At 40.8% G+C, this 24,656-nt stretch overlaps 3 protein-coding genes across 4 annotated transcripts in view; 1 reads left to right on the top strand and 2 right to left on the bottom strand.

The window, feature by feature from the left end:
* Positions 1-8,724, top strand: part of UBTD2 (ubiquitin domain containing 2) — a 118,599-nt gene extending 109,875 nt beyond the window's left edge. For both annotated transcript variants that reach the window (XM_024100211.3, XM_005298047.5), the window contains one exon: positions 1,191-8,724. In XM_024100211.3, coding sequence (XP_023955979.1) covers positions 1,191-1,588 — 398 coding nt within the window. In that variant the 3' untranslated portion in view covers positions 1,589-8,724. The remainder of the gene's footprint in view (positions 1-1,190) is intronic.
* Positions 1-23,876, bottom strand: part of LOC135973263 (uncharacterized) — a 275,121-nt gene extending 251,245 nt beyond the window's left edge. Inside the window, exon 1 of the mRNA XM_065555896.1 lies at positions 23,792-23,876. The gene's annotated coding sequence lies outside the window, so the exon portion shown is untranslated. The remainder of the gene's footprint in view (positions 1-23,791) is intronic.
* Positions 8,364-18,744, bottom strand: EFCAB9 (EF-hand calcium binding domain 9). Its single transcript, XM_005298085.3, has 4 exons — positions 18,609-18,744; positions 15,750-15,898; positions 14,343-14,519; positions 8,364-12,645 (listed from the first exon to the last, which is right to left on the bottom strand). Exons 1-4 carry the CDS (start codon positions 18,742-18,744, stop codon positions 12,493-12,495), a joined length of 615 nt encoding a protein of 204 aa, XP_005298142.2. The 3' UTR covers positions 8,364-12,492.
* Positions 23,877-24,656: the final 780 nt, after the last annotated feature.

Raw genomic sequence — 24,656 nt, forward strand, 5'->3', positions numbered from 1 at the left:
GTCCTGATATGTGACAGCTTTTGGGACATTTATATTTTAATCAGTCAATGCTCATTGTATGTTTAATTTATGTTGGTGAGGAATGAGCTAAACATGTCTTTATAAAAAACAGAATATTTAAAAAGAATGTGTAGGTTTCTGTTTCAAAGAAAGTGATTCTCAGCATCAGATGCGACTCTTAGAATGAAATGAAAGAGCTATGCAGTATGTCCCCAAGTTATAATTTCATGTTGCAGTAATTTTTGCTGATCAACCAAACAGCGACGTTTAAGGCAATTCACTGTCAGCATGAAAAAAGCCTCCAACTAGAAAAGGCCTTAATTTCTAATGGGAAACAGTTGGGATGGCATGTGCAAAACTGCAGAGTCAAAGAGTTTTTAAAATATTCTGTAGCTCAGGGACTTGGCTCATCTTCAAACATTTGTAACTACAAAAAGATGGATAATCTTGCAAGTGTATGTGCCCCATCTAGGGGCAAGAATGAGAAAATTCATTACAAGCAGGTAAATGCAAGACAACGTTGCAGCATTTCCTTGGTATTCAAATGTATGCTTTTTAACTCCACTGACTGAGAGCGGATTTCTGCTCTGATTTAGGAAATCAAAGGCAAGCTTCCACTGCCTCTCATTTTCCTGACAAACTGCATTAATGTGATATGTGACATAGGTAGTCAGGCTTGAATTCTCTCTTTAACTTACTTTAACTGAAAACTTTATTGCTAAAAATGTAGCTCTGCCACATTTTTCTAGTGTAATTCTTGAAAGTCTCATGGTGAGAAGCGTGTCTTGCAGTGTACACGCTGTGATTCTTATTAATAGCTTTGTAAATGTAAGTTATAATTCCTGAGTTGTCGAACCTCACTTACAACATCAGTAGTGAGAGAACTCCTTATCCAAGACTCTAAACCAATTTCCTTGTTGCTTTAACGCTGAATGCTGAAATGTATCTTTGTTCTCATTGGGGTGGGCACCATCAAGGGGCTTGGGAGAAAAAGGGATTCTAACTTGTGAAATTTCAGGCCTATAATAGTGTAACATCTATCCAAAACTTTCTGTAATTTTAATCACATGCATATAATGCAGTCTACCATTTTTCTAATGAACAAGAACAAATGTTTTTGTGGTTACCACCAGTTTGATTTAAGTGTAAAATGCATTTATTTATACTGTTTTTTCCTCTGTCTCTCAAAGGTGCTCTTACAGAGTGCTACGATGAACTGGGCAACAGATACCAGCTTCCAGTCTACTGCCTGGCCCCACCTATCAATATGATAGAGGAGAAGGGAGACCTGGAGACTCTAGATATTCCCGATCCACCACCCAATTCTGGGCATGAATGCCAGCTTCGCTTGCGCCTCTCAACAGGCAAAGACCTCAAACTTATGGTCCGCAGTATGGACACGGTATATCACATGAAGAGGCGACTGCATACGGTGGAAGGAGTGGAGCCCAGCAGCCAGCGCTGGTTCTTCTCAGGCAGGCCGCTCGCAGACAAAATGAAACTGGAGGAGCTGAAAATCCCGAAGGATTATGTGGTGCAAGTCATTGTGAGCCAGCCCTTAGCAAATCCAACCCCAGTGGAAAACTGATTCTTGCTTGTTTATTGATTCTCCATTCCTCCTCCTCTATCACATGGGATTTATTTTCTCTGCTCTTAGTTTTCCTGCTAATGGATTGGTTCCAAGAAATGACTAGCAAAAATTCCATCTGTGATGGAGATCTGCAGAAACAAAACACAAATGTAAACTGTCCCTTGGGATTTGCCTGATCTGATATTTTTTAACACCACAGAAAGAAACACATGGCAAATGCAATGAAGGGTATGTGTAAGGGGGAAGTCTGTCATTTAAACAATAAAAACCTGTAATAATGCTTGGAACTGTAGGTGGAGCATTGATCATGGAGAAAGCACATTTTTTTAAAAAAGAGAAAAAAAGTTAAACCAAATTGTAGTACTTCATGAAATCGGCACCACTTACAGTTCATCCCATAAGTGTAGCTGCTCTGGTAGGTCCACTTTGCTCGGTATTTATGATGATTGTTTCTGTTTTGGTTTAACTCATGTGCTGTTTCAGATTACTCCTGTGGCGTAGTGAATCTCATCCAGAGAGAGGTGGACTGAAGAACGGAAGTTTGTGTTGTGTTCTATCAATGCTGTGTTCCACCCCAAATGTGGCTCTTCTTCATGTTCAGACCAACCAGTTTTAACACATTCCAGGATGGTGATAAATGGGCTTGTGCCGTTTTGAGGCTTCAGTGTTTGGTAAATACTGCCTTCTGGAGCATTAGGCAATAATTTAGGAAATGTATACACATTTTAATAAACCATTCATGTACTGTACTGTAAAGTTACTTGCTGCAACGTTGACTTTTGCTGCAGTTTTCTGGCTCATTGGCACCTGAGTAATGTGCCTACTAAATTACTGTACCCTTCTCGATCCTGTAAAACAAACAATTAACAAAAGGCTAGCTAATTTCAAGAGGGACACTGATATGAGATTTAAAAAAAAAAAACGCACAACCTTTATCAACTGACATTGGTATACTAGCCTAACTTCCAGATAAAATCACAAAGTTACACCCAAATATGATTGAATGCAATTCTGAATTCTCAGAGGACACACTCTGTGGAAAATCGTAGAAAGGAGAATATAAAGCACACTACATTCAGCTGTTCATGTCACTACCAGTAGAAACAGAGGTCATTCCCTGAGTCTCAGTGCTGGAGGACATGGTCTCTTTCTAGTCCGTAGTTGTGGAAATATGTTCACTGTAATTCATCAGGAGCTTAGAATATGGTCACTAGGTTTAATATCTGGCACTTTTCCTTCAGAATGTAAAAGGAGCCCTTTTTTCTAGGAACAGACACTCTGTTGCGGTGTGCTTTGGACAACATTTATGATAGTTTTTCACCTAACAAAATTAATTAATAGGATGAACATAATGTTGAAAAAATAATGTAATTATTGAGTAGTTTTTACCGTGTTAAAAGAAACTGATCTGGTTCCTTTGTTTGGCTGCTCTGCATCTCTCTTGAGTTTGGGATACAGGGTATATCCTTCTCTGAAACTATGTCCCTCATTCCTTTTATAAACACAATTATTTTTAGTTTTTCAGTCCTCGTGCACTCAAATGACTTAATTCCTACCAAACCTCTATTTTGCCTATTCAGACATGGTTCACTATATTGCTCTTTCTATCTTCCATACCTAAATCTAAAATTGCCCAGAATGGCTTTTATTCCACTGATAGTGGAGTCACTATTTTAGGATTCAGAGTTTTACATTTGAAGTGAAGAGAGCTACTTTAATTCTGTACAACTTATTGGGGGGGTTGTTTAGTTGGCAAATAGTGTAAAATTGGAACTAGCACAGTTCACTTGAAATTGCCAACTCCTGAGGCTTTCCATATTGCTCTAACCTTTTTATCTGTTCACTGGCTAGGTGGCGCTTTGGGTTTAGTACACTAGTCTTTCACTTTTAGAAACTGAAGTTCATATTTGATACCACATCACACATGAGCATGAGCTTTACTTTTATCATAGTTCCCATGTTGTATGTCACAAAACCACAGTGCTCCTTGGCACAATTCACTGTCAGATCTACTTAAGGTAGGTTGAAGCCTGGCAACACAGAAGTGCAATGACAGAGTTGTATGGAGGAAGCCATGTCATTTAGTCCCTCATTTTTGTGAGCAGCAAATTGACTTCCACTTTTTTTTTTTTAAGGCAAACGTTAGACTTAAGCCCCGACTTGCACAAAGCCTTTGGATTTTTTCACAAAGGGTGTAAAATTCACAAAAGTCAGAATTTTTAAGACAAAATCCAGCTAATATGTAGTGATTCTTTCACCACATGTCTTTTGCATCTTGAAGGGGGAAATACTGGATTTCTGCACAACCACCTTAAAAATCTCATGGATTTTTCACTGTTCAAATGTGCCTGGTAAAACTACATTGATTGATTGTTTTATAAAATAAATGTTATACTTTATCTAAGCAACAAATAGTAATTTCATATCTGGAGCAGCATGTCTTGTGAAATATAGTAGAAATTTTTGTTTTAATCTGTTTTTATGATGGAGTTTCCCTAGAATTAATTCTGGAAGGGGGGGAAAGTTACAGCTGTAAAGTAACAAAGCTGTAACTAGGATAATGATGATTTTGTAACTCCCAACATTCTTTTGTAGAATGCAAAAAGAAGAACAGGAGTACTTGTGGCACCTTAGAGACTAACAAATTTATTAGAGCATAAGCTTTCGTGGACTACAGCCCACCATATATGCATCCGAAGAAGTGGGCTGTAGTCCACGAAAGCTTATGCTCTAATAAATTTGTTAGTCTCTAAGGTGCCACAAGTACTCCTGTTCTTCTTTTTGCGGATACAGACTAACACGGCTGCTACTCTGAAACCTGTCATTTTGTAGAATGCATTTTCAGAGAGTTTGAGGTGATTTACTGAATATAATTTTTGATATTACAAGTTTCTGACAAACAATGTAAATGCATTTTCACACCTCCTTTGAAAAAGCATCAACTGTAGTATCTTCTGCTGTAACATGTAACAGTTTTTTACGTTAAGTATTTTGATGGGGGAGAGTGAGGAGAAGGATGTCCAAGCAATTTTGAATTGGCCTTCATGCATGTAAGGGGGTGAGCATTGCTGGATTTGATCACCCATGGGGCTGTTGCATAGAAAACATACTCTCCTTCCCATCTCCCTTCCCATAAGCACAAATCTCAAAACCAAGCTGTCTGATTGCAAATCACGTTTTTTTAAAGGTGAAAATGAATACTGGTCTCTTATCCCCCTCTTGATAAACTGACAAACCTAACCACACAACTTTATTTTTGAACATAGAAGATATAACTGGAAACAAAGAAATTTCATAAGATCCATATTAAGGAAAAGGTTAATGCTTCTAACAAGTTTCAGAGTAGCAGCCGTGTTAGTCTGTATCCGCAAAAAGAAGAACAGGAGTACTTGTGGCACCTTAGAGACTAACAAATTTATTAGAGCTTCTAACAAGGAGATCATTTCTGAAAATATGCATATATATGTGTGTTCATGCTGATGAACATATTGTATGTGGCTATATATATTCAGTGAATACTATACTTCCTTTTATCTGTAAGATGACCAGGTTTGGTATTCCTACAAGACCCCTGGCTATAAAATAAAAAATGAACAGGACAAGAATCTGCCCCCACATGAACTTATGCAGTTTCCACTGGACTCAGTGGGAACTGTGTGCTTGCATCCCAGAGCAGAATTGGGGCCCATGTGTAGCATTAGGAAATAGATAGGCATGGGACACCTTTCTGGGGCAAGAAGAAGGAAAAGCAGAACTTTGTGGGTAAATTTTGGATCCCCAAAGTGTGACTAGTGAAGTTCTAAAATGCAGCTTCTGGCCTCACCTTGCAGTCATAGTAAAAAAATCCAGCCAGCTGCAGGGCTGAATTACTCCAAGCAATTTCCATTCATCATTCAAGAAAGGCAAGTATGAGCACATGGTGTTGTGTGCATTTTTATTTGACTATGTGTACTCAGATTCAGTATGGCCTTTGTGCTCCTGACAAGTTTCATATGTGGCCTTTATTTGTTGTCTTACAGATTGGGCACCCCAATCAATGCGCAGTATCACGCGGCTCAGTGTCCTCAGACAGGAGTGTACTAATTGGGAGATTTTTATAATGTGTACACAAGAGTTGACATAATCAAGTGAGGAGAAACAGAATAAAGTTTTCATTAGATCCATAGGCCTTGTGTGTGTCACTCCTGATTAACTTTGGCCAGGAAGTGATTCCAGTAAATTACATTTTTACATTCTTTTGTCAGTGACAGGTCTGTTTAACACAGAGCTTAGACTTTTGTGCTTGTTATTGCAAAGGTGTCGCTTGTATCTGACCCAGAAGTAATGGAGGCTAACCTCTATACTCCCAGAATAGCTTTAAAGGCAGAGGATCACCAACACTACATATAGTCTGATGTAAAAAATTACCAGAAATGGGACATATTGGATGTGTATTGCTAACTGTGTTACAAAGTATTTTGTTTTACAAAAAGAACAAGTGATCACACTTTTCCATAGTATGTAACTTTGAATTATGTTTCCACTATGTTGGCCCTTTGTGCATTACATTTTGTGAATATCGTCTACAGAAAACTCTATTTGAGACAGTAATATTAAGAAAACACTTGACTTCCTACTTAAAACCAGCAACCTCTACTTGTCTGTATCCGGGAAATATTTGGAAAACTAAGTGATGTGAAAGTGCAGTGTAAATAGGGGATTTTTTATAGCGATTGGGTGGCTAAGGGCACCATATAAAAATAAAACCACCTCCCTTTGCCTTTCTCACAAAGCTGAATCAGTTGCTTTAGTAGGAGAGAAAAAGCAATCAGGATTAATATTTATGTGACAAAGCAACACATTCAGTTTACATCATTACATTCAATAAAGCGAATGGCCTATTCATGATAAAATATCGCTATAATATCAGACGTGCTTCTGCATACATATGCATTGTTAGTAAATATATTTTTGTTAGTTTGATGCAATGGTGGGCTGCTTTTTAACCCGTGGAATTTTGAAAGCATTTCAGCTGCATAAATGTTGACAAATTAAACGAGTGCTATAAATTTGTCCATCACTATTCTATTCATAAACGCAAATGCTAAAGTTACATTTCTGATTCTTGATTTATATTTTGCAGAATCTTTCATACATCATTGTAAATATGTTGTTAAAGACCCTACATCTTATGCAAAGATGATGTTTGGGTTTTTTAAATCTTTTATAAAGAACCCGTCAGCTCTTTTCATAATCTGTCGACTTCACTTTATAGATGCGTGTCAAGTGTTTGAAATGGAAATAATTTCCATTCACTAAAAAAGTTTCCTTTGTTTTCCACCTGTCACTGGTTGTAGGCTTGCTCATGAATGTTGGACATCAGACATTCTTTTGGAATAGATTGTGTGTTTAAAAAGAGAGGTCTAAAGAACTTGCTTTGGGAAACTGGGTGAATTCCATGCACATGGCAAACTTTTTTTTTTTTTTTTTTTAAGGAAGAAATGTATTTTGGGCCAAATCAGCGCCCCTTAACATTTATTTAATATCCCAGCTAGTCCAATGACTTAAAACAAACTATCTCTTCAACAACCGTGCTTCTCTCTTGTACCAAAGTAGACGATAATATACTGTTGCATTTGCAACTACAAAATTGTCAGACAATACAAATCTGCCTGTTTAAAACTGCTTCATTTTCATAAAGCATTTTTAATTGCTTCATTCTGCAGATGGCTCTTCTCCTTTCCCCTTTCATCAGTTTCCACAAATGCTCCCTAGTGATGTGGATGCCACTTACTGTTCATAGGACATGGTGGACCATCCATGATAACTCTAGGGCTATAGTTCTCCTTCCAAGGGAGAAACGTAATAGTGCATATGCCACTGAGCCCACAAAAGTCAAATAGTTTGAAGACGTGGGTTTTTTAATCAGCTGAGCTTCTTACTATGGACTTCGAAACTCCTATTAAATATAGCCACTGACTATCCATGAAGAAGTGTGTTCCTGTCCTTTTGAGGAGGGCCATTTGTTGGGTATCTATCCAATGGAATGCTGTATTTGTACATTTAAATATGAAGACCAATGAATCAGAACCATGTGGCAAATTGAGAACTTAAAATCCTGACTCTTGCCTTAAATTTTGTTCACCTGGAACTCCAAAAAATCCAGGTTTATTACTTTTAATCCTGTTTTTTTTTTCCTGGCAATTTGAATCCAGCCAAAGACTGGAGACAGTTTAAGGAAATTTGAAGCAAATAAAATCTGTTGATGTGGCTTACTAAAGTAATCAAATGGTCTTATATCAAGTTCCCTATTTGTGCCTCTCTTCTCCAAGTCCAGGGAATGTCTAGAAACTGGAGATCTTTGAGCAATGAGTGCAATATTGTGCACTAGTCAGTTGGAGATGTGTAAGACACTTCATTTTCACATGTTATGTGCAAGGGACTTAGGTTCATATCCTCTTTGCCTCATGGTAGTGATTTCCAAAGATGGCTGGTACCATCAAATTTGTACTTCTTGAAATATCTTCTCTTTTATGGTAAATCTCTTTTGTACGCAGCTTGTGTGCCATGTATCAAAGAAATATTCATATTACGTAGGATAAGGTGCTAGATAATTTGGTACTGATGCAGACAAATATGATTCCAACAGCTGTTGAGAGAAGGATGAGGGGATTACAGTGATGTGACTTTTTCCCCTCCCCTCCAACCCCCCCTCCCTCCGTAACTTTTATAAAATTAAATCTTTTAGCACTGAACACACCGGTTGTGTGAAACATGCTTTTTCCTCCCTGGCTAGTTCAGTCCAATGATTAATTCTTAGCCTATCTGGAGATGCTGTGAATATTGAGTTACATTAAGATTCATTGTATATTTTTGTTGTACCTCTGTTATTTGGTTGACATATCACAGTAGTGTGCGCACATATTTTTTAATCAATTGCAAAGCACAAGTAGGTTGTCTTTAAACTTAAATTATGTGAATTTTTTTACATAGCTAGATGTCTATAACATTGAGAGCAAAACCTGAATTTCTATGGGTCAGAAACTCTGTACAAAACTTCTTGTATTAAAAAAAGCAAAGAAAAACCAACAATTTCTTTTTTCTGGATTTAAAAATAAAATTAATACTGGAAACACCATGCCTTAAGAAACAAACTGAGTGTTGTTTTTCTCTTTTTAAGTTATTGGAGTGTGATTTAACTCCCAGTTGTATTTCTGCAGTCTTTTTATTATACTTTTGCCCATGGAAGGTTAAGATGCTTTGGTCATAAAAACAAATGTCATTCAGCAGCCTCTCACACAATTTGTCAGGAATAGTGTAAAATAGGGTATTCAATCAGTGGAAGAATCCAGGTCCCTGGGGAGTGGGGTAGGGAACCAAAGGTATCCAACAGTTCAAAGTGTAGTGTGTGATATTACACACACAGTCTAGTATTGTGGGCTTTATGGATGGAGGGAAATGTTAAGTACTTTATTTGTGAAGTTGCCCTTTAATATTAAGTGAAGTGTTAGGTGGATCTCTTAGGGCATGTCTATGTGGTGCCTTCTACATCAGGAGGGAGTACATTTGAATAGGCCACAGCATGTCATGCACTAACTGGCCTGGATGGACCCACGGGCACTCACTAAAAGTTCCCTAATGCATATTAATGTAGTCCCATTTCAAACAGTACTACACAGTGCACAAGCAGGGTCCACACGAGCCAGTTAGTGCATGAACACTAGTGCACACTATAATTTGTACCCCTCTAGTGTGGATTAATGCACCATGTAGACAAACCTTTAGTTGGGCCCATTTTTATAGTCTTAACTGCCTGTCATGTCAAAGGAGCTTGAATCATCCTGGCTAAGTTGCTTTGCTCCCTTTTATCATCCTTACAGTTAGTGTCACCTGTTTAACTTTTTTGGAGAGAGAGTTTTCATAACAGAATATAGAAAAAATAATGTAAGAACTAAATACAAAGAAATGAATGAGGATTTTTGAGTGTCCTTCCTGACTCTCTCCTTTTTTGATGGGGGAAGAACAGGAGCACAGTCTACTGCTACCCATCCTTCAAGAGTTGTCACAGCTGCTATCCTTCCTCTTCTGGAATGGGCAGATGTTCCTTTGCAGCCCAGTAATGGCAAGCACTTTACATTTTGAAGGTTTGGCATGTCAAGATGTTGAGCCAACACAATATTCCCCTTTTGACAGTGCCCTTCATTCAAGTAATAGATGGTCACTTGTAATTAAATTAAATTAATGGAGATATCCCATCTCCTAGAACTGGAAGGGACCTTGAAAGGTCATTGAGTCCAGCCCCCTGCCTTCACTAGCAGGACCAAGTACTGATTTTGCCCTAGATCCCTAAGTGGCCCCCTCAAGGATTGAACTCACAACCCTGGGTTTAGCAGGCCAATGCTCAAACCACTGAGCTATCCCTCCCCCCTAAATCTCAATGTGGCAATAAAGACACACACAACTTTTTGCTAGTGTCCAGAAACCCAGTGCAGGAAATGGGCTTTAGGTCTATATTTACAATAACTGATGTACCACATAAAAGGAAAGAATTCCAAGTCAAAGGTGCACAGCAGTTGAAATTCCTCAGCCGCTATTCCCTACAGACACAAAACAGTGGGGTCTCATGCTTGTTCACACCTGTTAACATTTAGGTTGTGTGTATAAGAGATAGAGATGTAAATATTGTTTAAAAAGTTAACCATTTAAATGATTAAAATTATATTGGTTAACCGATTAAAGGGAGAGGGGCTTGGGTTGCTCCAGCCAGGGCTGGGGCTGAGGTTGGCTGGCCAGCTGGCGTGGGGCAGCCGGGGCTGGGGGCCTCTGCGGCCAGCGTGCAGGGGGATAACATTTAAGTTCGGTTAACGGTCAGCCTAATGCTTACCAATGAACCGTTTAACATTTTACATCCCTAATAAGAGGGATGCCAATGCAAACCACTGTCCAGTTGCAGCAGCTCTGATTGTATGGTCAACATACAATTTATGGCTGCTGCGTGTGTCCAAGATACTCTGTCCTCACTCCTAATGAGTATGGAATAAATTTACTATTTGTACTTGTGAATGTATTTTCTTTAACTATTCAGCTATATCTCACTCTACCAGGTTACATAATATACTATAAATGGCCCTGCATTGCTTAACTGCAGTAGGTGTTAACCTTGCTGAACTGGTCAAACTCCAACAGGGTAATTACATTCTGCCTGCCAGCACTCCATCTGAGGTTTGGATATTGCATTCTTCCCTTCTGCTCCTAAGCTCTTGTGTAGTGGAACTGTGCATCGTATCAAAGGCTGACAGCGTTTGCTCCAAATGGGTCACATTATAGTGGTAGGTGAAATGATTCTTACATTGAGGGCCTAATTCTGTTCCTCGCAGCAGTAGAGCTGGTTAAGAAATTTTTGACTAAATGTTTTTATTGGAAAATGCCACTATGTTGCTGCTCAAAGTTTTAGTTTCAATGTATCTATTCAGATGAAACATCCATCAGGAGATTTGGCAGGCCTGGGATGGAACCTCTGGTCAGAGAGGTACTCATCCCAGAATCACCAATAGCCTAATGATTAGGCACTCACTGGAATGTGGGAGACCCAAGTTCAAGTCCCAGCTGCGAATCAGGCAAACCAGTGTTGAAACCTCCATTTTTTTCCTGCAAAGTGGAATTCTTGTTTTCTGGACAGCCCTAGTTGTTATATCTGGAGGAAGTCTACTGCAGCCCATGCAGTGTGACTCCAGTTTAAACCAGTGTATACAAGAGGAGAATCTGGCTGAAAGTTTAGTTCTTGATGGTTCTTCAGAATATTTGGGTAAAAAGTGATAAACACAAAGGTAACTTACTAAAAGGGGCCAGAGTCACAACAGCCATTCCACCTTTGTCAGGTTCAAAAACATGAATTGATTTCTCTGAATAACCTCAAAACTGGGGCTTCAACAGCTTCATTGTCTTGATTCCCAGGAATAAAGCCTTGGGAGTGGGGAAATAGAGGAATAAGGTCCTATTTCCTGTTATGAATTCCTATGCCACTGTTAAAGTAACAACACTGGACCATGGTGGCAATTCCTCAGTTCAGAAGCTGGGTCTTCATATGTGATTCAGCTTTCTTGGTATAGAACTACAGCTTGGAAAGTTCAATACACAGAGGCTTAAGGCAAATTGAGTATAGCAGAAGGGGTGAGAAGGGGAACTGGGTTTAGTAAACTGCTCCGTTTACGGTTTAAATACTTAACAAGAGAAACTGCCCATCCCTTCTAGTCTCTCCACAGATGGATTTAATTTGATGATTTATTTTAACAAAGAAAAAAGCATTGCCTTTGGCTGGCTCCATTCCCCCACAACAACAGTAACGGGTGCAGGGAGATGAGACAAATCTCATTTCCCCCACACTTATTTTTAATGGAGACATTTTAATATGGACAGAAAACAGCATGGGGGGAAAGCTGACAAACATGAACGAATCCAGTATCAAAGGGGATGAGCCAGATGGGTTTTATCTTCAACTTTATTTCATCTGCCTCTTCAAAGGTGATAAAATGGTTCTATTGGGAGAACTGCTCTGTCTCAAGCAAGATGTAATATAGATGGAGGGTGGAGCAGGGTTGCTATCCTAAAATACTTGAGCAATGTGGTATGGAAGGGAGGGTTGACATGAATATCAGCAACTGGCTTGGGATGAAATATGAGGAATGCGCCTGCCCTGAAGTCCAAGCTGCATCAGCTATTCCACATGGGATGACATCAGACCTGATTATGCACTTGCATGCGGTATCTGGGGACAAAATTATACAGCTACAATTATCTGGACCATTATTTGAGTTATATGTTTCTTAAAAGTTGGTGTTTTAAGCTAACCCAAAAACCTCTGTGGCTGGGGCCTGGGAGAGAGATGGTTGTACTTCTTCCTGATTGAATCAAATAGTGTTGTTTTACAAGTGTAGTTGATGCATGCTGATCTCGGTGAGGTCTGCCCCAGGTGATTCTGGAATCTCTTCATTCAACTTCTTCTTTTTCTCCTCCTTTTTCTGTTGTCTATCAATGCAGAAGATTGTAAACATCTTGAACTCCTTGTAGTTCAGTTGCTAGTTTTGGGGGGGAAATATGAAATAGCATCTTAACAAGACAGAGATGGTTGATACCATCTTAATGTCAGAGGCTAGGTCTACACTGGGGGGGGTCGATTTAAGATACGCAAATTCAGCTACACAAATAGCGTAGCTGAATTTGGCGTATCCTATTCGACTTACCCCACTGTGAGGACGGCAGCAAATCGACCCGCCGCGGCTCCCCCGTCGACAGCGCTTACTCCTCCTGACAAGGTGGGAGTAAGCGCATCGATTGGGGGATCGATTTATCCGTCTAGATGAGATACGATAAATCGATCCCCAAGAGATCGATTTCTACCCGCCGATCCGGGCGGGTAGTGTAGACTAGCCCAGAGATAAGCCTGACTCAAGATTTGGGATCTCAGAGAGACATACACACCATGTTCCTTCCACTCAAACTCTGGAGAAGTTTGGATCTGAACTTCATGGGCTGGGCCCATCTCAAAGGACCATACTGCAGCTGTGAGGGCATCTCCCCACCATGTGAATATCACTCTACCATTCTGTAATGGTTGCAGATGTCATGATGCTTCTGGGTGGAAATCTATGTTTTTAGAATTATATCCGGCACAACCACAAAAGCAAACTCTTACAAAATGTCCTTTAACCAAGCAGCCCACAGTCATTTGCAAAGTGGAAATAACTGGCTTCAGGTCCATTATTTGCATTAGGGTTGTAATGCAAATGTAGGATGCCCCAAGCACTAGCAGAGTCCTTAGGTCAAGGCACTGTACAAACTCTCATTAGGAGATTGTAAATCCTACAGGATAGGGAATATCTAAGTTAAAATGCAACAAGTGTCTGTTAAATAAATTGGAGGGGAGGGGAGAGGAAGACAACAGTGGGGAAATCAAAAATCCCAGTTAGAACAGTACATTGCACACACAGTTTGCCACCTGTAGAGAGAAGGAATGAACCCCCTGTGACAGACATTAGTCTGTCATTTAATGTACAGCAGGAAGGTGCTTGGATACTATGGGGTGAGGCTGCTATACAAACCCGCACAGAACAGTGATATGAAACACTTGATTATATAGAGCTCTTAATATATCAGTAATCCCCACCCATCTAGTCATTATGGGCTGGCAATTTATCAGACTTCACCTTGGCAATGGGTCTTGTGGAGGGGTTTGATGGGCAGGGGAGAAAGCAGGGAGGTGCTTATGGGAGGAGACAAACAGACAACGGAGGCTTGCATTGTTAGCGAGAGTGATGTGATCAATACAAGGGAGGTAGCCTGGGACCTCAGTATAAAGAATGGAATAAACCAGTGCAGCAAAAAAAGAATGTCCCCCCTTTTTGCAGTTGTCTGAATGGCAGACTCTGCATAACCACTTTTGCTGCTCTAGCACAAGGTAACAGGGCAACATAAAGCTTCTCGAATGGAGCTGGAGCCAAGAGCAGTGTTCAAGAGAGGTACTCTACTGAGCTACATGGCCAGTCAGCAGGACTCATTAGACCTGAGCTCAACTACTGCCCTCTCTGTGACACTGGACAGTCAATCTTTCAGCCTGTTTCCCCTCCCACACTTTGTCTTGTCTATTTTAATTGTGAGCTCCTGGTAGGGACTGTTCTTGGGCAGATACAATGGGGCTTTGATTTCAGTTGGAGACTGGGTGTGTTATTAAATAAAATGCAGCAGTATTAAGGGCCTGTTATTCCTCTACTCTTACCTCATCTCCAGAGACATCAAAGTCCTTGAATATCTTTTCAAGCTCTTGCTTCTTGATGTTAAAGAGGAACCTAGTGGCTTGGAACTCCCTAGGGCCAACTGTGTGTCCTCCATCCATGTCCAGCAGCTCAAACACAGGCCCAGAGTGTTGATAAATGAACTGCTTTTCCAGGTGGTTCTGTTTCAGGACAGAAATGTTTTAAGAACAAATAATGAGCAGAGATGTCCTGCTTTAGAAAATACATATAACACCAACCATAGTTCAAGTCTAGATGGTAAAAGCTGGTAACCTTCCTAATTCCCACTTGCAACATGAAGAGAAAAGAACTCAAGGCTTCCTTGCACACACGCATGCCTAGCCCTGTGCATCCAGATTTGCTTGCCCCAGAGCTTCAAACCCTACTAGTGCTGCAAAATAATTCTGAGCTGGATGGCCATGGAAATGAACTGAGCACATGGAGTCTCCCACTTTCCTTCATGTAGCCAGCAAAGCCACAAGTTGCTCTTGAAATGACTCTAAGTACTCAAGCCAGCTGCACATCCATGGATAGTCTTTGCCCTCTTAGCAGTGCTTAATTTGTGCCAGGGATGAGCCCCGGCATCTCTAGACTTGGCAGTTCAGAGCCCCGGCACCTCTGGGTTTGCCGCGTCCGTTATTAAAGTACAAAAAAATTGCTTGAGTCCCGGCACCCAATTGCTTGAGCCCTGGCACCTTTTTCATTACAAATTAAGCACTGCCTCTTAGAACTCCCCAGGATGACACTGCTAGCAACCTGCCCCCCAAAAAAGGAGACGCTTGGGCTACAGTATGACCCCTGAAAAGTGGGGAGCTGTGCACAACTCTGGCTTGCGTTAACATTCATTTCCCCCACACACCCTTTCATTCTCACGCCACACTACTGTTTTCTTTCCGAACAGGTCTGACCTCTAATAACGATCACTAAGAGAGAGAGTTGTAGGACAAAGATTGAACAGGGAGAGGGTGGAAAATGCTGACCTGTGAAAATGGGATCCCGGTCTAGTCTTGCTATTTTGTAGAAAACAGCAGGCGCCTGCAGCTCATTTTGTGAGCTGAGGGTTTTTTTATTTTCAGTGAGCTGCCTCCAAACTAGGGTGACCAGACAGCAAGTGGGGGTGGGGGTGGGGGGGGGTAATAGGCACCTATATAAGAAAAAGCCCCAAAAATCGGGAGTGTCCCTATAAAAATCGGGACATGTGGTCACCCTACTCCGAACATAAGAGCATTTAGACAGTTTCTAGCTTGTGGAAAGTTCCTCTACCTTCTACTTATCATTATAAGTGAAGATTAGACTCCCAGCGAGCTGATTCCATTTATGAAAGCTCTGAATAATATCAGCTTCTCTGAAGCCTCTGGCTGACACACCAACAGGGACCCCCGGCTACCTGCCTCATGAGACATCAGGATGCACACCAGCATGTAGAACTCGTCAAAGCCAATCTCCCCTGTGGCATTCCAGTCTAGCAAATCAAACACCAGCATGATCTGCTTCTTTGTCAGGTCAGTCACATAACGGAGAAAGTGATAAAGCTGCAGATCTGGAAAACAGTGGGTTGTCAGGCCTAACCTGCGCAAAGCTGTTAGTAATAATTAATAGGATTTATAATGCACCCACTGCTCCAAGGTGCTCAGGTTACTGCACAGTCAATTAAAATCCAGTGACACGCTCAGAAATGTTCAATCATAATAATACACACACGGTGACATCAGTCAAGAGAGAGGTAGTGTGTGTGCACGTGCAATGTGCCTGTGCAGGGGGTCCTACAGCAGCCAATGTTAAAATGCTGGTTACAAATATTTCAGCAAAAAAAATTTCCAAAGGAAAACGACTGTTTGTTTTATAAGACAAATTTGGGTAAAAAAAATGTCCACATTTGTTCAAAAAAATTTGCGGGCTATTAGAAACAAAACAAACATTTTTAAAAATTGGGGGGGGAGGTTTGTTTGTTATTCAGCTGCCCAAAACTGACATTTTTCCTTTTTAGGTGTTTGAACAAAACACCCCAGAAATTTGCTTAAAAGTTGTAATTTTTCACTTGAAAAAAATTAATTTCATATGTGCTGAATAAAAGATCTTTTCAGATTATTTTTCTTTACAGAATGGGCCAGCAAGTGCCGCAACTGCAGCAAACATTCAGTCATGTGCTTACCTGAAATGTGATGATGGAGCCCCTGCAAAGGAATTTCATCTACCCTGAGGAGGTACCAGGCCATGGCTGTGTGGTCTTCAGGGTTTTATTGAAAAGACCCAGTCACCTGCTTTGTTTAGAATTATATTTTTCATTGTTTATAAGTCTTGGAAAATGTGAGCTGCTGGGTGCCCTCAGCTGCCATTGACATCAGCCATATTTGAGGGCACTCAACAGCTCCCAGGATTGGCTCAGGTGTGTCTTTCCCTGCTGATTTTGGGCCAGAGGGAGCTGCATGTGCATATTATGAGGCCAGACTTCAGCCTTTTATATGGCAACCAACCCCACCAATCCTTTGTCTCTTTTCTGTTTTTTTTTCCTTGTACTTTGTCACTAGCGTTAGGAAATGAGGCTTGACACCACAATCAGGTTAGATCACTACCAGGGCACGGACAGCAGGGGAACTCACTGCACTCATTTCTTTGGTGGGTGCTGATAGTTTTGCTCTCTTTTAAAAGATGTTTAAACTCCCTGTGATGTTCTTCATCAGATTAAAATGAGAGCTGAGCCCAAGACATGAAACCTACATCCAAACATTTGCCCTTACTAAGGGATAAAAGGATTCAGGATTCTGATGTGCGTCCCTTAAACAGACAGGCTCAAGTCATTACAGTTGGATATGAATTTGGATCAAATTGCCACAGAGTTTTTGGGGGTCCCATTGCTCATCATAATAGTCTTCGGGCAGGTCAAAAATTGGGCTTAAACTCCCTGCAGGTACTGCTTATTTTTTTTTTAACTACTAAATAATTGTTTTAATGTAAGGTGCACCTCAGGGCAGGCAGAAAGGCAACTTTTGCAGTCTCCTTCAGTGCTCTGAACAGATTTGGCGCAAAGTGTTTCAGAACGAATATGACTTTGCCACCCATCAGCCCCATCACCTCCTTTCGTCCCAGCCTTCATCTGTGGTGTTTATTTCGATCAGTGACACTCAGGCTGAGGCTCGGGAGCTGCAAGTGACTCTTTAATGTGTCTCCTGCGGCTCTTTGCGGGACATGATTTTCAAACACTGTGTCATTTATTATGAACCAATCAGGCTGCTTTTCCTATGTTATTAACCAATTGTAGTTGATAAAATAATAATACTTGGTTAGAATAACCAAGAAATATATATATATATATATATAGAGAGAGAGAGCGCAAATAAAACAATTAATTCGCACTCCTGTGGCTCTTTTGGGTTATGTTGATCGTTAATTTGGCTCCTGAACCACTGAATATCACTGATTTATATTATAAGCTTTTTTATTGTGTGTTTGTACAGTGCCTAGGACACTGGTGCCTTAGTCCTGATTGGGGCTTTTCAGTGCTACCAGAGTGCTAATGATCAATAATAATGATGGTGATGCCACACAAGTTAATTTAAATTGCAGGACTGTCAGCTTTAAGAGGACCCAGGTAGAGAGAGAAAAAAAAAAAGTTAACGTCTCAGGCAAGAGCTGAACACATTTCAGTTATTGCAACCATGCTCGTAGGTTGGGTCATTTCAGCATCTGATGTGTTACTAGTCATATAACCTTTCAGAATGGATGCAAAGTGCTATACCAGTCGAGACACAGTGGTATATGCTACAACTGAAAGCCATCTATCTGGGGCAATTCCAAAACTTTGCATTAACCAAGCCAACTAGTCAGTTAGCATTAGAGTGCTGTATTTGTTGTAATAGTTGAGATATGGTATTTATAGATCAGAGGGGTAGCCGTGTTAGTCTGAATCTGTAAAAAGCAACAGAGGGTCCTGTGGCACCTTTAAGACTAACAGAAGTATTGGGAGCATAAGCTTTCGTGGGTAAGAACCTCACTTAAGAACCTCACATAAGAAAGCTTATGCTCCCAATACTTCTGTTAGTCTTAAAGGTGCCACAGGACCCTCTGTTGGTATTTATAGAGTCTCTGAAAATTATTTTTAACCCTAAAGAATTTTTAAACAGTTTTTAAACAAATCCTAAACAGTTTTTAAATCCTAAACTTTATAGCATCATATGATTCTTTTATATATAGATAGATACAAACATTAATCTTAGTGATAGCAAATTCCAGGACCCGTGGAAAATACTTACCATTCAAAGTATTCTTTTTATGAACATCTAGGAGTTGGAAATATTCTGCAAGTGCCCTAGCATTTCTCACTGATAATAAACAGTATATTTTATCTAAATACAGAAACTGCAGAAAACATCCAGGTTTCAGCCTCATCTTGGCAGTGACTAATTCTGTTTACCTATGAACATTCACAGTTACCTGAGGTGATGCCTACATCACAGCAAGAGAATTCCATCTCAGAACCAGAACACAATCATGTATCCTCCTGATTGAAATGTTTGGGGTTTTTTTGTTTTGTTTTGTTTGTTTTTGTTTGGGTTTTTTTGCCAAACATCATCAGACTGTGCCTCTAAGGGCTGAACTCTCCAGGAAGACAGGCTGGGTGGGTCGCTGTGAAGGTCTTGTTGCTATGCACAATCAGCCAGTTGGAACAGGACACTGAACAGAGCAGAGCTCTTGCAAGCATCATAGGCATTGAGTGATCCACTGAACATTGTGGAGCAAATGGCTCTCTACCACTGAGGAGTCAGGGTACACCTCTAAAATGAGCATGAAGAATTATTCTTTTATCACATATTTTTTTAAAAATGCATTCTAGAACATTAGAATCAGATTGAAACTCACGTTTGCAAGGAAACATAGATTTAAGGCCCCAATTCAGCAAGATATGTTTGAGTTCACTGCGTCTATTGTGACTTCAGTGGGACTACCCATATGCTAAAATTAGACATGTGCTTAAGCACCTTGCTGAATCAGGGCCCTAATGCCTTGTCTACACTAGAAAGTTGTACCAGTAAAACTAGGCTGGTGTAGTTAAAGAGCGACAATGTCCCTAGGGCACACCCAGTTATATCAGTATAACGGTGCTTTATACCTGTACAGCTATGCCTGTACAGGAAAGGGGATGGCTATACTAGAATAAGGATCTATGCAAGAGATTGTACTAGTATAACTCTATCTGTAAATAATCACACTCCACACTGAACTTGTTTAAGAGCTTGATTTCTGCAAACACTTATTGCTGAGTGAAGTGCTTACTACTATGAGTAGTTCCGTTGAAGTAAATAGAACTACTCACGATAGTAAGACCCCTGACTACAGGATCAGGCCCACTTTCGTGAATCTAAGGCAGATTTCCAATGCTTTTTTAATATTTTTGCGGCCTACTTCTTATATTTATGTTAGTGTTTTTAAAAGACAATAAGAAAACAATTCCTGGATTGGTGACAGCAGATTTGCCAACATGGATTGAGGTTTGTGGGCTTCAGCAAAGAAGTGAGTTTGGGGATGTGAATATGTCTGTATCTATTTTGTTTTATTTTTAGGTTGGAAAGTCTTTGGATTGACTATTTGTTCTATTTTTGTACACAGGGGTCCTGGTCCAGGGCTGAGGCTCCTGGTTACTACCGCAATATGAATAATAATTAATGGGTAGGCACACGGCGTTTTGGGAAGAGATGCAGATTAACTGATATATAACTCTGAAAACAATTGGCTTAATTCTCTTCTCACTCCAGTATTGCCAAACTCAAACATTGTATCAGCCCTCCAAAATCATGAGAATAGCTGAAAAATAATGAGACATTAAAAACAAATCAATGTTGGGTTATTTTCATTTGCCTTCCTCTTTCACGGGTATGCTTCAGTCACATTTGCAAGCTTTTCTCCACAACCCCGAGGGCTAGAAACTTATTTTTTCTTAAATGAAGCTGAAATCCTCATATGAGCCCTTATTTCCAGCAGCTGGATCGTTATATAAAGCATCAAATATCATGAGGTTCAAGATAAAATCACAACAGTTGGCTACCTCAGTGTAAATCCAGAATCACAGCAATGAACTCAGTGTGAGAGGAGACTCATACTCAACATTCTAGGAGGGAACCATTTCAATGAACAAGTAAAAAACGGAGCGACAAGGTGGGTGAGGTAATATCTTTTATTGGACTAATTTCTGTTGGTGAGAGAGACAAGCTTTCGACCTTCCCTCTCACCAACAGAAGTTGGGCCAATAAAAGATATGACCTCACTCACCTTGTCCCTTTAATATCCTGGGACTAACATGGCTACAACAACACCGCATAAAGTAAAAAGCTGATCAGTCAAGACCAGTTGGTCTCAGGCCTAGACATAAGGCTGCAATATCAAATAGGTTTCAGAGTAGCAGCCGTGTTAGTCTGTATCCGCAAAAAGAAGAACAGGAGGACTTGTGGCACCTTAGAGACTAACAAATTTATTAGAGCATAAGCTTTCGTGGACTATAGCCCACTTCTTCGGATGCATATAGAATGGAACATATATTGAGGAGATATATATACACACATACAGAGAGCATAAACAGGTGGGAGTTGTCTTACCACCTCTGAGAGGCCAATTAATTAAGAGAAAAAAACTTTTGAAGTGATAATCAAGCTAGCCCAGCACAGACAGACAGTTAGATAACAAGTGTGAGAATACTTACAAGGGGAGATAGATTTCAATGTTTGTAATGGCCCAACCATTCCCAGTCCTTATTTAAACCGGAGTTGATTGTGTCTAGTTTGCATATCAATTCTAGCTCAGCAGTTTCTCGTTGGAGTCTGTTTTTGAAGTTTTTCTGTTGTAATATAGCCACCCGCAGGTCTGTCACTGAATGACCAGACAGGTTAAAGTGTTCTCCCACTGGTTTTTGAGTATTTTGATTCCTGATGTCAGATTTGTGTCCATTAATTCTTTTGCGTAGAGACTGTCCGGTTTGGCCAATGTACATGGCAGAGGGGCATTGCTGGCACATGATGGCATATATCACATTGGTAGATGTGCAGGTGAACGAGCCCCTGATGGTATGGCTGATGTGATTAGGTCCTATGATGATGTCACTGGAATAGATATGTGGACAGAGTTGACATCGGGGTTTGTTACAAGGATAGGTTCCTGGGTTAGTGGTTTTGTTCAGTGATGTGTGGTTGCTGGTGAGTATTTGGATCTTGGGAGACAGACCTGTCCTCGCTTACAGACAACCCCCCAACCTAAAGCAAATACTCACCAGCAACCACACATCACTGAACAAAACCACTAACCCAGGAACCTATCCTTGTAACAAACCCCGATGTCAACTCTGTCCACATATCTATTCCAGTGACATCATCATAGGACCTAATCACATCAGCCATACCATCAGGGGCTCGTTCACCTGCACATCTACCAATGTGATATATGCCATCATGTGCCAGCAATGCCCCTCTGCCATGTACATTGGCCAAACCGGACAGTCTCTACGCAAAAGAATTAATGGACACAAATCTGACATCAGGAATCAAAATACTCAAAAACCAGTGGGAGAACACTTTAACCTGTCTGGTCATTCAGTGACAGACCTGCGGGTGGCTATATTACAACAGAAAAACTTCAAAAACAGACTCCAACGAGAAACTGCTGAGCTAGAATTGATATGCAAACTAGACACAATCAACTCCGGTTTGAATAAGGATTGGGAATGGTTGGGCCATTACAAACATTGAAATCTATCTCCCCTTGTAAGTATTCTCACACTTGTTATCTAACTGTCTGTCTGTGCTGGGCTAGCTTGATTATCACTTCAAAAGTTTTTTTCTCTTAATTAATTGGCCTCTCAGAGGTGGTAAGACAACTCCCACCTGTTTATGCTCTCTGTATGTGTGTATATATATCTCCTCAATATATGTTCCATTCTATATGCATCCGAAGAAGTGGGCTATAGTCCACGAAAGCTTATGCTCTAATAAATTTGTTAGTCTCTAAGGTGCCACAAGTCCTCCTGTTCTTCTTTTTGCGGATACAGACTAACACGGCTGCTACTCTGAAACCTTTCATTATGCAAGGCACTGCATTTAGCCGTATGGAGTGGAAATCCATCAACCTCATGAAAAAACTCGTACAGATACAGACAGACATCATCTTCCTTTCCAAATGCAAGCAGATGGACATCATACCAAAAGGACTAAAGGTAAAAAATCCATTACAATCTACATATCACACAGACTATGCTGAGAGACTGTGTCACACACTCTCAAAGAAACTGCGAAATCACCTGATCAGCATCCTATACAGCAAACAGGGAAAGATTAAGAATGAGCTCTCAGAACTGGATACTCTCATAAGAAACCAACCTTCCACACAAACTTCCTCATGGATAGACTTTACAAAAACTAGACAAGCCATTTACAAGACAAACTTTGCCTCTCTACAAAGGAAAAAGGACACTAAACTATCTAAACTGCTACATGCCACAAGCAGCCACAACAGTAGTTCCCTTAACCCACCCAGCAATATTGTTAATCTTTCCAGCTATACTCTTAGCCCAGCAGAAGAGTCTGTCCTATCTCGGGGCCTCTCCTTTTGTCCCTCCAGACCCATGAATATGATACAGTTCTGCGGTGACCTAGAATCCTACTTTCGACGTCTCCGACTCAAAGAATATTTCCAACATACCTCTGAACAGCATACTAACCCACAGAATCCTCCCTACCAGCACTACAAAAAAAAGGATTCTGCGTGGACTCCTCCGGACGGTCGAAACAACAGACTGGATTTCTACATAGAGTGCTTCCGTCGACGTGCAAAGGCTGAAATTGTGGAAAAGCAACATCACTTGCCACATAACCTCAGCCATGCAGAACACAACGCCATCTACAGCCTCAGAAACAACCCTGACATCATAATCAAAAAGGCTGACAAAGGAGGTGCTGTCGTCATCATGAATAAATTGGAATATGACCAGGAGGCTGCTAGACAGCTCTCTAACACCACATTCTACAGGCCATTATCCTCTGATCCCACTGAGGATTACCTAAAGAAACTACACCATCTGCTAAAAAAACTCCCTGACAAAGCACAGGAACAAATCTGTACAGACACATGCCTAGAACCCCGACCAGGGGTATTCTATTTGCTACCCAAGATCCATAAACCTGGATATCCTGGACGCCCCATCATCTCAGGCATTGGCACCCTAACATCAGGCTTGTCTGGTTATGTAGACTCTCTCCTCAGACCCTACGCTACCAGCACTCCCAGCTATCTTCGAGACACCACTGACTTCCTGAGGAAACTACAATCCATCGGTGATCTTCCAGAAAACACCATCCTGGCCACTATGGACGTAGAAGCCCTCTACACCAATATTCCACACAAAGATGGACTACAAGCTATCAGGAACAGTATCCCTGATAATATCACAGCTAACCTGGTGGCTGAACTTTGTGATTTTGTCCTCACCCACAACTATTTCACATTTGGGGACAATATATACCTTCAAGTCAGCGGCACTGCTATGGGTACCCGCATGGCCCCACAATATGCCAACATTTTTATGGCTGACTTAGAACAACGCTTCCTTAGCTCTCGTCCCCTAACGCCCCTACTCTACTTGCGCTACATTGATGACATCTTCATCATCTGGACCCATGGAAAAGAAGCCCTTGAGGAATTTCACCATGATTTCAATAATTTCCATCCCACCATCAACCTCAGCCTAGATCAATCCACACAAGCGGTCCATTTCCTGGACACTACTGTGCTAATAAGCGATGGTCACATAAATACCACCCTATACCGGAAACCTACTGACCGCTACACTTACCTACATGCCTCCAGCTTCCATCCAGGACACACCACACGATCCATTGTCTACAGCCAAGCTCTAAGATATAACCGCATTTGCTCCAATCCCTTGGATAGAGACAAGCACCTACAAGATCTCTATCAAGCATTCTTAAAACTACAATACCCACCTGCTGAAGTGAAAAAACAGATTGACAGAGCCAGACGAGTACCCAGAAGTCACCTCCTACAAGACAGGCCCAACAAAGAAAATAACAGAACACCACTAGCTGTCACCTTCAGCCCCCAACTAAAACCTCTCCAGCGCATCATCAGAGATCTACAACCTATCCTGAAAGATGATCCTTTACTCTCACAGATCTTGGGAGACAGACCTGTCCTCGCTTACAGACAACCCCCCAACCTAAAGCAAATACTCACCAGCAACCACACATCACTGAACAAAACCACTAACCCAGGAACCTATCCTTGTAACAAACCCCGATGTC

Source organism: Chrysemys picta, chromosome 8, assembly GCF_011386835.1.
Source record: "Chrysemys picta bellii isolate R12L10 chromosome 8, ASM1138683v2, whole genome shotgun sequence".
Lineage (NCBI taxonomy): Eukaryota > Metazoa > Chordata > Testudines > Emydidae > Chrysemys > Chrysemys picta.